This window comes from Pyrus communis, chromosome 12 (assembly GCF_041283825.1).
Source record: "Pyrus communis isolate YQ-2024b chromosome 12, ASM4128382v1, whole genome shotgun sequence".
Classification (NCBI taxonomy): domain Eukaryota; kingdom Viridiplantae; phylum Streptophyta; class Magnoliopsida; order Rosales; family Rosaceae; genus Pyrus; species Pyrus communis.
This window is the reverse complement of record NC_142576.1, coordinates 2,557,996-2,572,732: the sequence shown is the minus strand read 5'-3', so window position 1 is coordinate 2,572,732 and position 14,737 is coordinate 2,557,996. Positions and strand designations below refer to the sequence as shown.

General features: G+C 36.6%; 2 protein-coding genes across 14 annotated transcripts; both read right to left on the bottom strand.

Moving 5' to 3' along the window:
* Positions 1-397: 397 nt before the first annotated feature.
* LOC137746130 (alpha-crystallin domain-containing protein 22.3) lies at positions 398-7,746 on the bottom strand. Of its 11 annotated transcripts, none has more exons than XM_088681897.1 (6): positions 7,609-7,746; positions 4,608-4,984; positions 3,257-3,809; positions 2,483-2,541; positions 2,047-2,113; positions 398-653 (listed from the first exon to the last, which is right to left on the bottom strand). In XM_088681897.1, exons 1-3 carry the CDS (start codon positions 7,629-7,631, stop codon positions 3,571-3,573), a joined length of 639 nt encoding a protein of 212 aa, XP_088538023.1. In that variant the 5' UTR covers positions 7,632-7,746; the 3' UTR covers positions 398-653; positions 2,047-2,113; positions 2,483-2,541; positions 3,257-3,570. The 11 variants fall into 11 exon arrangements, with proteins under 11 accessions (XP_088538023.1, XP_068342306.2, XP_088538021.1 ...); XM_068486205.2 differs by lacking the exon at positions 7,609-7,746 and adding an exon at positions 5,860-5,964; XM_088681895.1 differs by lacking the exon at positions 7,609-7,746 and adding an exon at positions 5,860-5,964 and having other exon boundaries at positions 2,496-2,541.
* A 2,229-nt stretch (positions 7,747-9,975) lies between these two features.
* On the bottom strand, positions 9,976-12,386 carry LOC137746008 (nuclear transcription factor Y subunit C-3). Of its 3 annotated transcripts, none has more exons than XM_088682132.1 (3): positions 12,246-12,386; positions 11,945-12,002; positions 9,976-11,525 (listed from the first exon to the last, which is right to left on the bottom strand). In XM_088682132.1, exon 3 carries the CDS (start codon positions 11,014-11,016, stop codon positions 10,213-10,215), a length of 804 nt encoding a protein of 267 aa, XP_088538258.1. In that variant the 5' UTR covers positions 11,017-11,525; positions 11,945-12,002; positions 12,246-12,386; the 3' UTR covers positions 9,976-10,212. The 3 variants fall into 3 exon arrangements, with proteins under 3 accessions (XP_088538258.1, XP_088538259.1, XP_068342152.2); XM_088682133.1 differs by having other exon boundaries at positions 9,976-11,058; XM_068486051.2 differs by having other exon boundaries at positions 9,976-11,041.
* Between the last annotated feature and the right edge of the window lie 2,351 nt (positions 12,387-14,737).

Here is a 14,737-nt window from a genome sequence, read left to right as displayed (position 1 = left end):
TGGGTAAAAAGGAAAAACGTCAAACTATAATTTGTCTACAAAGTAGAATGCCTGATAGAAGAAATGCTGTGTAATTAGTCCTCGTACACATCAAATTGTAATTTGTTTGCACACGTGTCAATTTGTGATTTGTCTAGGAAGAGTGTTCAAGAGTATTTTAATCAGGATTTTAAATGCGGTTATGAAGTCCAAGGGCGAGGATATACAATCAGGACTTTAAAGAAGTTTATAATGTTCATGAAAATCCAAATGTATTCAATCAAAGATTTAATTTTCAAGGATTTAAAAAGTTATGAATTCTGGGGGATTTTGAGAAATGTTTTAAGTCATTTAACACATCCAACCTCCATGTAACAAAATCACTTCCACAAAAGCAAATAAGAGTTTTCCAACACAATGCTCAAGAAACTCAAACCAATCGAAGAAGAAAGTTTACACTTCTTTTCTTCATTTTTCACATCATAATTCGGTGTTTACACCAATACAAAGGGAAATTAATACATTCTGGTAATTTTGCTCATGGATCCGACTTTCAAACATCTGCGTTTTGAGATGTTCGAAAAATTTTACAGTAATCCATCATGGATTCGCTTCATGTCCATCGTCCTCATCTTCAACATCGCCTTCACTGGCACCTTCTCCCGAAATCATGACTGCAAGACACAAAAACAGAGATTGCTACAACGGACCTTGGATAATTTTGATTTCTACCTACAAATGACTAACAGATATGTCTTAGGGATGCAACTACTGGCAGTGCTTATAGACTTAATCAGACCACGCAGCAGCGCACACGCGGAAAACATGCAGTGTACACATGGGAAGAGCGTTACCTACCCCTACCTACCCATTTAGTAGCATGTTCGGTGGGCTAGCTTGGATTGGGGTTTGGGTACCGGCGTGGAAACCCATGTCTAAGGTTGGGTTTCAGAATCCCACTTATTTTGAATATGAATCCAAGATTCACATCCGATCCGTGCTACACTTAACTCAACAACGAACAGGATTCATGCCCTAATCCGGCCCACCAAACAAGGCCTTTAAAAATCCTCAAGCAACACAAATCTGGACTCGTCTATCTTCCTAACATGAACGAGATGCACTTTGTACCTGTTCTTTGCATTCATGTACAAAAGAACCAACATACAAATAGGTTTGGCTTCACTATATTCCCCGTTGAAAGACGGAGTGACCAAATCCAACACCGTCTAACACAGCTACAACAAAAAACTCTTTTACTTGTAAAGAAAAACATCTCTACAGGTAGGCATATTTACATATTAAGAGGATGCTCTTTTTAGGCAAGAAGACAATTTGAGACTTAAAAAATGACTTCCAATGATATATGTGTTATTGTTCGAACATAAAGATGCACTGTCAGCTTATATGAATAATTGGTATGACAAAGGAGCAATCATCTATTGGCTCCAACCAAAATAAACATTGAATCGTATCATTCAACTCTGCCAATTATAGAAACTATGAAAATTGGGCAAAAATTGAAGACCCCAAAAACGAAATGCTAAACATTCTACATATATTTATACCTGTATATAATTATAAATTAAAAAAAAAAAAAAAAAAAAAAAAAAAAACCTTTTCTAGTTGCAGTAAGCCCATATTTCACCAATTACCTTTTAACTTCTATGTCTATACCATAACAGTGACGGAAAATTTTAGACTTCTATTAAATATCTCGTAGAGTGCTGCTATTTACACCACATTTATTGACCCCGTTGCTGACCAACCTTCTAACAGAGGGTGGCCAAACATGTTTGTGGGCCCACCTCTATTAGAAGGGTGGTCAGTAACGGAGTCAATAAATGCAGTACAAATAACATTATTGTATTTTGTAAGATATGGTAAAGGATGAAATAGTAAGACAACCATTAGATGATTTTCCAAGTACTAAGCAATAATTAAAACCTTAACAGAGGAAGAAAACTGGCTTACTATATCTATATAGATTCTAATCAATTCACAATCTACTAACTTGGGAAGAAAATAACTGCATACAATAAAAGACAAGAGTCAGGAAAGTAATACCTCTACAAATTATGCGATTCCAGAAGGCAAGCAAACTTTATGATGCCAAAATTGCTTCAACCATTAACTGAGAATATCGAAAAGTTTGCGTGTCAGTTTATCTTGTGTGAGACAAACCAAGAATTTGCTGGCAGAAGTTTGGCAGAGTAACCTCTAAAAATAAAAAATTAAGAATGCAGGAACCTGTAGAGCCAAATACTGAACATGGTGTTTTAAAATTCATGTAACTCACAAAATTAAAAAGCTATACATGTATGCTCCCAAAAACAAAACCATAAGTAATTCAAATACTGGCATTCATTAAAATTCAGATAAGAAATTGCACACAACATTGCTGCCCCAAGACAACATGAAGAGTTAATATTAGGGAGTGAGGCACTTGATAACAACTAAAAAACCTAAGGACTTGAAGATGCACCAACTAAACTAAAGCAACCTTCCTAACTTGCCAGAAAGCCTTCATCTAACCATAACAGCTGTGGGCATCTCTATAATCTGCAACATAATAAACACGAATTAGGGATGCAGAAATGCAGAACAGTAGCAGGTCAGGGGAAGTACAGCAGTGAAAGCAGGACTCTCAGTAAGAGATGACACAAATTCTCATCAGAGAATCTAAAAAAATATGAACTGGGAATGAACCCCAAAATTTGTGAAGATGCTTAATTAAGGTTGGATGGTCTTAAACTTCACAGGACACAGATGCATGAGGAGGTTTCAAAAAATCTTTTGGTCAATACAACCAAAACACTTGCCCACTCATTCAGATATCCAAGAGACAGGTAAAGAAAAGAAAACAAACTTATGAACGGCCTGAATTGGGTTTCAAAGTTCAAAACTGCAGTTTGGTGTTCCAACCAGCAAGCTGTTAATCACAACCTAAGCACCACTACTAATGTCAGCCCCTTACGGTCAACCCCACCCACCCACCCAAAACATACACACACATTTGGAAGTGCTTTTAAAATAACTGGAAACGCTTTTGGTGAAAGTGTTTTTGGGTTCCAAAAGCACTTGGAGTGCAATTGGAAGAAACACCAGTTATGTGCTTCTTGCATTCCAAAAGCAATTTCATCAAAAGCGCTTTTAGTAAACTCAAACGATATATAATTTTCTCCAAAAGTACTCTTCATAAAAATATAAATCCATAAGAGACCATTTTCCACAAAATAAACAAAGCTAAGTATCTTGTAAGTTTCAAGATAACTACCAGCTGTTTCACCATGAACTGGTCTCAGTAGAGAGAACTTTCAACGAAAATAAAACATAGTCCACTCATGAACACAGCTTCCAGTCTTAAAATGAGTGAATACAAACAGCTTAGCAAAGCCCCAGTTCACTATTAGTTGGGCTCGAGCAAGCGTACTGTATATCACCTCTAGCTCGTATCCAAGGCCTCATCCTCCGCTTAACAGAGGCAATTATTTATTGTCTACATCTTAAGTCCTAACATATGGAGTCTTCTCCATTCAATTCAGACCTCTTCGTCATAAGAACGCATACAAGCTCCTCAAAGCAGAATATTTATGGTAATTTTTTCTTCACAATGCCCTCCAAAATCCCCTCATTCTCGAGAGAGACAATTTTTTGCTCGCTTTCAACTGGACCAGGAAGCTGGATCGAGACAGAGAAGTGACCTGGTGGGCACAGATTTTGCGTCTTCATCTTAAAGACATGGAAATCCCTGCATACAATTTTCCCTCCTGTCGTAGTTACTCCTTGTATTAATACTTTCCCATCAGGATCAACATTACAACTAAATTCTGCATTGGCAAAGACAAGAGATGTGGTTCATTAAGCATGATAATAAGTATCAAGACATGTTGAGACAAATAGATAACCCAGCTTCATGATAAACAGATAACCCAGTTATTCAAAGTCTAATAGGAACACATTATAGAAACATACAAAAAAGTCAACATGCATGACTAATGTTTTTGTTGTGTGTATGTTGTGCCCTACTAACCTGAATAGCTTAGGGCATTCTTAAGGTGACCTAACAACACCATATGGTGGTGAACTGATTTCAAACACCATGCCTCACTTGACCTCTACTCTATCACCGATCAATCACTTTAATCCAGGAAGGTGATAAGAACACTAACTTCTTTCACACTGTTGCTAAAAATAGTCATAGAAGACACACGGAAAATAAAGCTAGAAGATGGGTCGAAGACTAAGATGCAATTGTAGATGCTTGGTGTCAAAATAAAAATTCAAAATAATAGGTTATGCAGTATAAAAATGGAGAATCTATTCTCTTTTTCACTAAAAAAAATCTTGGAGATATGCCCTGCTTAGTTACACATGCATGACTAATGTTGAACAAATTAACTTTTGACTGATAATCACGCCCTTGTCAAAGATGTATATACTTAGTCTAATATGCTACAAGCATTCAAACAATCAACCATTATTATATAAGATAAAGAATGCTAAGCAACGAACAAGAGTATCCGTTCATGGTGCATCCAATTAACAAAAAGGAATAATAAGTTATAAGAACGTACAACAATAACAATCAAGTATTTAACAAAATGACGCAAGGTGATCATACTCACTGTCTTCCTTCAAAGCCCCCGGTATAGAGACACGGAATAAGTATGAGTCTTCGTTCTCACCAATATCAACTGATCCTACTGTTGGTCCCCCTTGTGCCAATGCAGCAGCAGCTCCAGTCAAAATAATTGTTGACTCATTGGTTTCCAAAATCTTATTCTTCTCTTCTATTGTTGACTGAGTTGGTAGAACTATCTTAACTTGCTGCATCTGTTCTTCTGCATCAAAGTCTGTGGTTTCTGATAAATCCATTGTAGGCGGAATATAAGGCTCACTTCTGAGAGGTGTTGGATGTAATAATATGGGTTGTGTAGGATCAAACTTTGGTTGTTGAGGATCTGATTGATCTGGTTCATTAGTCTTACTTGTTCCCGCGAACCTACAAGAATACCTCAAAGTTTATCTCAGCAGGCAAATAGGATGCAATAAAGTCTATTAGACGAGTTGCATTTTCGGGCATTAAGCACCTCCATAAAAACAGAAATACATATATTTCTACTCACTTTCCAAAGGAATGTGATAAATGATTATTTTCTAATTGCAGCTTTCAAAAAGTGAGTTTTATATTTAACTATTATATATTATCAGGTGTAATCACAAAAAGCACTCAAACCAGGGTAGGCCACTGGCATTTAGGGTCCTGAGGCAAAGAATGAAATGTGGTCCTCATATTACATTGGAATAAAAAATAAAAAATAAAAAAACTAAACCTTTTATCACCAAGTAATAAGGTGCAATCAATATTGTTTAGTTGCAAGCATTCAGACTTAAAAATTTAAAATAAAAAAAAAACACACATAATTTGGCGAGTTGATTTTTTTTTCATTCAACCACAATAGGTGGGAGTGCAAAAAAATCATCGGGATATTGGAAGCTACATACTTCAAAATATAGGAACACCATAAACATGAAATACCCTAAAATCCATGACAAAACCCCCCCCAATCATTTCCTGTGTTCCAGAGGCGGCACTTACAGTACCCATCATCCAAAAAAGAAAAACAGAAACAAGAAACAATAGACTCATCCTATACACGCAATTCTCTTGAAAGAATTAACTAACATAAAATAAAAACATTTCCCTTAAAATACAGCTGACTGAGACATAGAATCTATCATCAGTAAAAGTAAATTAAAAAAAAAAAAAACAACTGAAAAAACAAACAGAAGAGAAACATCAGTCAAAGAAATGGGCAGAAATCAAAACACAATAAGAACAGGGAAGATCAAGAGTAAATCGAAGAAAGAACAAACCTAAATGGCATTTTGGCAAAAACAAGGGAGAACCAGAGCAAACTAGAAGAAGAGAGGAAGAAACTTAGGCAATTAGGTTTGCCGTTTTCTCTTAAATAAACAAGGGCATATGAGGATTGGGCTGGATCTTTTAGTACAACACTTAAAAAAAATCCTTCCATAGTATATATGTAACTTGGATCTAATTTTGGGCCCTATTTAAAGTAACAGACTTTGTCCAGTTGCCTTACTGGGCTCGTGCTGACTCAAACCGACAAACATAACGCAATTTTTCTTGGACTATTCCTACCCTTGGAAAAGAAATTCAACACATACACTTAGATATTATATGTATAAGTAATTAGCACTCTTTTACACTTAAGTTGAAACCATACTTTAGTGAAGTAAGATGCATAAAGAACACATTACCATTAAATCCTGAGGATATGTATCTGTGTATATGTATATACATCAAGTACCACCATTGCCTAAAGAAGCAAACACAGATGCCCTTGCTAAACTTAGTATTGTCTTCCCGTGGTTTGTTCCTTTCTTCATTTTCTAAAATTCTTGTTATATTTTGTTATCCCTTTTTTGTGTTTTTCCTATTACAAGTTCTTTGTGGGATATTTTTTTTTTTCCCAAAATACTTGTTTTCTCAGTATCACAACTAGCATGATTCATCCCTTTTTCTCCTTTATGTTAAACTTTACCGGGGATCTAACCTTGCCGAATGTTTTATGATTCACTCGACATAACCTAATTGGAAATTTCCAAATATCATAGGGTTCCTAATTTCCTAAATGACACAAATCTATTGGAACGCAAATGATAATAAATAGGCTAATCTATTTGTTCAATTCTCCTAATTTCCTAAATGACACAAATCTATTGGAAAGCTTTGTTTCCATATCAATCATACTCTACAACAAACACTTCAGAAAAATATAAAGAACTAATCAAACTTCCGTGATCCCATTTGGGCAAAACGGTTTTTTTCTTTCCGAAAATGGGAAGATTTTGAAATAGCACGGGAAATGCATATTGCATACAGGGTGCCACTTCGTATTGCATGACATGTTGAACATTTTTAGGAAGAAACACGTTTCCCTAACTGACGACCATGACCTAAAACCAATATCTCATAATTTTCATTTTCAGTACCGGAAACATGATCTCCCATTAAAATCACATTTGCACTGCGACGATCCCTAGCATTCCTCAAAAACATGCTGTTCTAGCCTAATACACATGCTTATCGAAGGAACAGTTTAAGAAATCTACCCGCCAAACCATTCCTTACTCCTCATCATCAATTTAATCCACAAACTACCAAAGTATTTATCTTTTCTTATTCCTTTTCAATAAAGTCACACTCATACCAAATAATTTCCTGAAGAAAAAAAATCCTTTGCACATACAGAAACAGGAACAATTCAAAACACAGACCGTTATCGATTTCAAGTACATAAAAGCTTTTTATGCAAAGACTACAAGAAATTCATCACCAACATGCAAATATATAACAAGCATTTCTGTAGATACACACACACACACACACACACAGAGACATATAGATACACTTACATATGTATATGTGTGCATGAAAAATTATACATGAAATTACCGATCTGAGCCCCAAAAAAAGGTACAAAATTAACTGAAAATTGCTGTGCAAAAATTCGACTTTAAATGTGTAAAATTGATATGTCCAGAGATATAAATACATAGACTTTATGTATGTGTGAAAGGAGATGTGTGTTAGTATACCAAGACGGCGGAGGGGCAGCCATCGGAGATAGGTAGGAGATTTGCGACACGGCGTCGCAACGGGGAGGTTCTTCGGGTCTCTGCCGCTTCCTGCGCTTAGCTGAGAGTGAGGTACTTTTCGGACTAAAGAAAATGAGGTGCTTTATATAGGCTAGGGTAATCGGGTGCAAAGAGGTGCACCGTAAACAAAAACCTGTTGTTTTTTAGGGGGTACGTGTAAATTACAGACATCATAATTAAAATATCATTTAATATTATATTAAATGATATTTTTTTTTTAATAACAAGCATGGTACAACCATAAATATTTCCAAGTGTATTGATAGAACGACACCAAGTCAACAAGGCTACTCGCTTTGTGAGGATCGTTATAAGAAACGTTTATCTTACGCAATTTTTTCTTTGCTTTACAAAAATATTATTTCCACAACTCGAATCCTTGATTACAAAGAGCAACTTTTCCGTTGCAACAAGACTATTTCCAAATGTTTTGATTAATTTATAATATTTTGACTTGCATTTAAGTGTGCTTAGTAACAATAATCTTTCTTAATACCATACAAATCATTCATCGAGTTTGTATCATGTTTGTGACATCCCACATCGTCCAGGGGAGTGATCCTTAAATGTATATTCTCATCCCTACCTAGCACGAGGCCTTTTGGGAGCTCACTGGCTTCGGGTTCCGTAGGAACTCCAAAGTTAAGCGAGAAGGGGGCTAGAGCAATCCCATGATGGGTGACCCACTAGGAAGTTGCTCGTGAGTTCCCAAAAACAAAACCGTGAGGGAATGGTAAGCCCAAAGCGGACAATATCGTGCCACGGTGGTGGAGCGGGCCCGGGAAGTGATCTGCCCCGGGCCGGGATGTGACAATTGGTATCAGAGCCAATCCCTGACCGGAAATGTGCCGACGAGGACGTCGGGCCCCTAAGGGGGGTGGATTGTGACATCCCACATCGCCCAGGGGAGTGATCCTTAAATGTATATTCTCATCCCTACCTAGCACGAGGCCTTTTGGGAGCTCACTGGCTTCGGGTTCTGTAGGAACTCTGAAGTTAAGCGAGAAGGGGGCTAGAGCAATCCCATGATGGGTGACCCACTGGGAAGTTGCTCGTGAGTTCCCAAAAACAAAACCGTAAGGGAATGATAAACCCAAAGCGGACAATATCGTGCTACGGTGGTGGAGCGGGCCTGGGAAGTGATCCGTCCCGGGCCGGGATGTGACAATGTTAGTATCACTCATGCGTTGAAAAACTCTCATTAATATCTTTTGTTGTTATCAATCAAAGTTTAAACCAAACATTCTATCTGAATTCACACTCCAATGCAAATTATCTATAAAAGCCTTTTTTTTAAGATTTACAGAGGGGTCTTAGCCCATTTTTTTATTTTTACAAATCGACAAATAAAAAAAGATTACCAGTTGCAGGACTTGAAACCATTGGTCCAACATAGAGAACGATCCTTATGAGCTCAACTAACCTTCGATGACAAGGTTAGTTACTTCTTTGTTGTTGAATAATTCTACAAATTTATTGGTTTAGTGGTACATATATATGTTTTCACAAACCATGGATGTCATTGAATACTTCTTACTCATCTACTCTTCTTATTACAACCTTAAAGTTGAAAAGGTTTCACTTGCATAATTTTTTGTGTACCTTTACACCGTCACGTGATGATCATTATCCGAGTTATAATATGAATAAAATCAAACATTACGTGACTCGAATGTGAGTTAGAGTTACAATATAAGTGAAATCATAACACCATGCGCCTGTGTTTCGAGTAGACATAAAAATTACACCTTCATTGCTTTTCTTGAATTGCTATTGCTGCCTACTATCCCTACCTGAACAAAAATAACCATTTATTTACAGCACGGGGATATTTAAATTGTCTTCTTTACAAGAAAAACTTTCATGTCGCAGGTTTCATACCTACTCCGTTTCTCTCTCTCTCTCTCTCCCTCTCTCTCCCCGGAGAAAGGGAGGGAAACTGATATAGCTAAGTTTTCCTCCTCCACAGGAGGTTTCCCAGAGTCATTTTAATCAAAACCATGTGGAGTACCTCTATCTGAACTGCAGCTGAATCAATTGAAACATATTTTTGGCAAAAGGGGATTCAAATTTATGAACAAAAGGGTAAATTCAACTGCCCAAGTACGCAAAAATAGTCAACAAATGAAACCAGAAGTTCCATTACACCCTTCAGGATCTTATCACATCACAAGAAATGTATGATAAATGATAAAAGACGACTTCAAGGCACCCCGCTTTGCAAGGATCGGGAGAGGGGGGATGTCAACAAATACTAGCTAAATCGTTGAAAATGGCATATATGCTAGTCATGGTCATTCTAAAGGGTAAAGAAAAATCAGTTCACAACTGCATCATCGTCAACGATATTGTTTTACAGCGAAGAGTCTACGAGACAGATATCAGATGTTAAGCATAAAGGTAAGAAATTGCATTATAATTACAAAAACTCCCAGAGTTTGAACACATTAAGATCACCACTTTGCTTTTTTCTCAGCTTTCAGTCACAAGTCTGGAGAACAAAAACAAAGGAACTGACTGGTTTCCGCTTCCATGTTGCGCCCACTAATGATCTGATGGCGACTGTTGCTGGTCTGGAGCCTGCTGCCACATTGGCTGACTCATGTAGGGGTTAGACTGTTGAGCATACATAGACGGATCCATCATAGGCTTACCCATCATCATTCCGGGAGCCCCCACCTGAGGTGCGTGCTGAGGCGGCATATAGCAGTATGGAAGTGCATCGGCAGGCCCCCCAACAGAAACTGTACCCCTCGGAATCGACCCAAGGACTTCATCTTTCAGATCCTCCCTTGGGACAATGTCTACCAAGAAATCAAAGATATCAGTCCTTGTGATTGCAGCTGCAATGTCATTCTTCTGGAGTGTCCTCCGCTTGTTCTCTTCCGTGTGATTCCAAGACCGCAATGTTAATTCCAATATGAACATTTCACATGCCCTGGCAAATATCACAGGTGCCTCGGCTGATATCATTCTCACATCCTCATCAGCCTTCATAATCTTCTTGATCCTTGCCAAGGGAAGGCTATGGTTCTTGAAATCGGTGACCTTGTCGATTTCTTGATACTGGTTTGCCCAGAAAGTTTGCAGCTGCTGCTGAAGTTGCTGCTGCTGCTGCTGGTGTATATGCTGATAAGCAAGCTGGTGCTGTGCAAGCTGGTGCTGCGCAAGCTGAGCTCCAGGTGATTGACTAGCGGATTGCATAGCTCCCACTGTTGCGGAAACTGACCCCGGATTTGGGCTCCCAACCATTTGATTATGCTGATACGGGTTAGAACCGTATGTCAACTGAGCTCCACTACCTACCATCCCCATAGATTGGGGTTGGTTATGCCCCTGCGGATCCATCCTGGTTGAATTTTGCAACTCGGCCCTGATTGAAACAAAGAACTGAAAAGATGTCTGCTTTAGAAACCTACTAGTTACTCACTATATGCACTCCTAAAACACCAAAGAATCTCCTTTTCACACACAATGAATGGGTAATTCCAACCGATCCATCTTGTGATACGTTGCAGATAAATCTAAACAGTTTGTTCTCTCGTTTTTGGATTTTCCTCTTTAGAAATAAAAGATTAAGAATACTACAACAACAAAAAAGCCTTATCCACAATGTGTGGTTGGCCGTATGAATCCTAAAATGTCACTGCACTCGATTACACTAAGCAGGCATAGCCTTCCGGCCGAAAAACTTATCAATTCACTGCATGAAGGGTCTCTAAATGCTATCTTACAACTAAACATCTACAGAAAATCAACGAGATTCGCATCCCGCCACCTGGTTGCCACCTGAAATAGTATCCGCCTCACAAAGGACCATTTTTGATGATTTGATTCTCTACCCTGCAGAAATCATTCTACCACCACCAGCTTAATTAAAATTATGTTTTAGAGAAAAAAAGAGTATAAAAAAAAACTAGAAAAATGCGAATAAAATCCCATGAAAACAATAATTCGAGGTCGAAACGCTTGAGATACGATCATACAATTAAGCCAAAAACAGTTTCCACCAACAAAAATCATGCAAAACAGAATCAAACCCGACAACAAAATCCAAAATTCGATCTCTGACAGATACCAAAGACACCTGAAAATTCAAAACTCACATCCGAAAAACAAAAATGTTACATGGGAAAAGAGCAAAGATCGCCCATTTGGCAATCTAAGATCAAACCCACCACCCACACGCTTACACTCATAAACGCAGAAACATAAAAATAAAAAATAAAAAACCCAGAAAACCGTGTGTGTGGGCGTGTGAGCGTTTCTCTGGTACCTTTTATCAAACAGGTGGTGGGCGCTGCTACTACGCAGGATTCGAAACTATTGAGCACCTGGAAAAAACAAAAAATAAAATAAAAAATCTTCAGAAAAAGCGATTCGGAAACATCCATCTGGGCAATGAGAAGAAAGTCTGAATTTTTTATATTTTTTTTTTTTTTCCGTTTTGGGAAATTAATCGTGCGAAGAAATATCCAGGATTTCTGGGAAGTTCTTGGGTTTGCAACCACATTGGATTATAGTTTTTTTTTTTAGTAATTTTTTCGTTATGATTAATGATGTTTTAGAAGACAAACCTAAAAAAGGAAGAACAAAAGCTGCGAGGGAGTGTTGGATTCTGACTTAAATTTGTCAGAGAACATTGAACTTTTATGGGAGTTTGGTTTTCTGTTTGACGGTTTTGCCCTTGGTGGAAGTTGACATTTTACCCTTAGGGGTAAATGGCCTTATGGTTCCGAGCCTTCCGACTTCCCGTTGGATACGTGGCGATGTTCTTTCTACTTATTTGGAATTCTGAAATCAAATCATTGGCACTTAAAATGGATGTGACGTTTTTTATTAATTCACGCGTATTAAATTTATAGTAATAAAATTAAGAAAAATTAAGTTTATAAATACTGTTATTTAATAATTGAGGCAACACAGATGCTCATTTTGGATGCAGAAGATTTGATTTCTTGGAATTCTTCTCTGATCTCTGTGTCAAAAGTCGACGGACCGGGAGAGTCAAACCACTCATTTTAATTATGGAGTCTTAACAAAACACTTATGGTACTGTTCACTTTTAACGTTAAACACATTTTTACTCTAAAAAGTCACTTCTGGTACTATTCACTTACAACATATTTTTGTCATTTTGGTTAAAACTCAAAATTTTCAAGCCTTTTTCTTTAGTTTTCTTTTTTAATTATGCAATCCTCATTAGCCCATTTCACTACCCTACCTCACAAAACCAAGGATCTGAATCTCTCTTTCTCTCTCTTCAACGGCTTGGATCTTCGAATTCTTGGTTGTCAGACACAAAGATTCGGATAAAATCTCAACTCACTTATTTAGAATTGTGATTGTCACCAGATCCATGGATTCTTAATTTATTTTTAGGAAATATTAATTTAGGGTAGGAAATAATTAAATTGGAATGTTATCTTAACAATTTGGAAAGAAGGGAAAGAATTTGGATTAGTCTTGTATTATATTAGTTGTCATTTTGATTTTTTTAGTACAAGAATTTGCATAAGTTAAACTTAAATTTCCTCTCTCTTACTACTTGAATAATTGTTTGAGTTCTCCGAGTTCTTACTCTCCAGTATTTCTAAACACAGGAACAACAGTCTTCCATTCTCGTGTGTCGAGGACGAGCATGTAGAATTTCGTTGTCAACCCATTTTGCAAACCGAAGAATCACTTAAAAATTCAATTTTTTAACCATTAATGTGAAATCTTATTACGATCATTCAATTTATTTAAAGGGTGTAATATACACACACCATTTTTTACTTCTCCTACACTTTTTTAGTTTTTGACTGTCGGATTAGATGAATTAAAGAATATCAACGGACAGAAATTAATAAGAGTATGTGAAAAGTAAAAAAGGGTGTGTGGATATCATACCCCTTTATTTAATTACAACTCTGATGGGGTTAATTGGGATGGAATCTTGGTGAACTAGATTCGACTCCTGCTGACTCCAATCGGCTATGGGCACTAAATGGAGTTTGTTATCGTGGGATGAGTTATAAACTTAAATATCAGTTGGTCGTCTCACTCTCATTAGCTTTGCAATTTTTGATTTATTCATTGCATAAGTTGTGGAGTCGATTCGTGTGACCGAATCTTATTTTCCTTTTTTTAGTGTACACAAACTTCAAAGTTGCTGATTAGCAATTTATCATCTATCTAACAAAAATTAACATAATTTAATTGAGTTTGACGTCCCAAACAAGTGAGGAATGTTGGTTTGAAACTAGCTATTTTTCGAAAACGTATTTCAATTTTTATTCATGGCCTTGCAAAAACATGCTTTACAACTTTTATATTTGATGGGTTTTCTTTTATTTTTTCTCAGATAACAACTGTAATATGCTTTTATTTTTGAGAACTTTAACGAAAAGCTCTCGGTACTGTTCACTTTAATGAAAAACCATATTTTTATACTAAAAAGTCAATCATGATATTATTCACTTTACCCTTTATTTTGTCATTATCATTAAAACTCAAAGTTTTCAATCTCTTTTCATTAGTTTTTCTTTTATTTTTCATAAAACATGGAGGATAAAAAGAAAAAGTTGTTGTAGTACAAAAAAGAAAAAGAAAGGGAAAAAGTACTTTGTATCTTTCGGCTTGACTATAGAATCGGTCCCTGAACTTACACCTTAGTTTAGATTTGATCCATGAATTAAATTTCGGTTAATTTACATCATTGAATTTTGTCAATGTGGAGAATTAGTCCCTCCATCCTAACTCTATAAATTAACGGAAATTTAGTTTAGAAACTAAATCTAAACAAAGATGAAAGTTCAGGAACCAATACTAGAGTTTACTCTCATATCTTTTATGGGATATTTCCTTTAAAAGTCACGAGGTTCCTATGTTTTTTTTTTTTTATAAAGTAAAATTCTATGAAATAGTAAACATATATCGACATTGGTTTTCATAAACCAAAAATCCCAAATAATGGGATTAGCAAGTGTTGGACATTAATAATTTAATTATTAAGACCTATTAAGGGTAAATCAAACCCAATTAGCATAAGTTTATGTTCCCTAAAACTTGAATGTATGTTGATTGT

Coding starts and splice junctions, on each gene's coding strand:
- LOC137746130 (XM_088681896.1), bottom strand. CDS start 7,631: ATGGCTGCCCCTCCGCCGTCTTG. Junction 4,985..7,608: donor GCTGCCCCTCCGCCGTCTTG/GTATACTAACAC, acceptor GTATTCTTGTAG/GTTCGCGGGAACAAGTAAGA. Junction 3,810..4,607: donor GGGGGCTTTGAAGGAAGACA/GTGAGTATGATC, acceptor TTGCCAATGCAG/AATTTAGTTGTAATGTTGAT.
- LOC137746008 (XM_088682132.1), bottom strand. CDS start 11,016: ATGGATCCGCAGGGGCATAACCAACCCCAATCTATGGGGATGGTAGGT.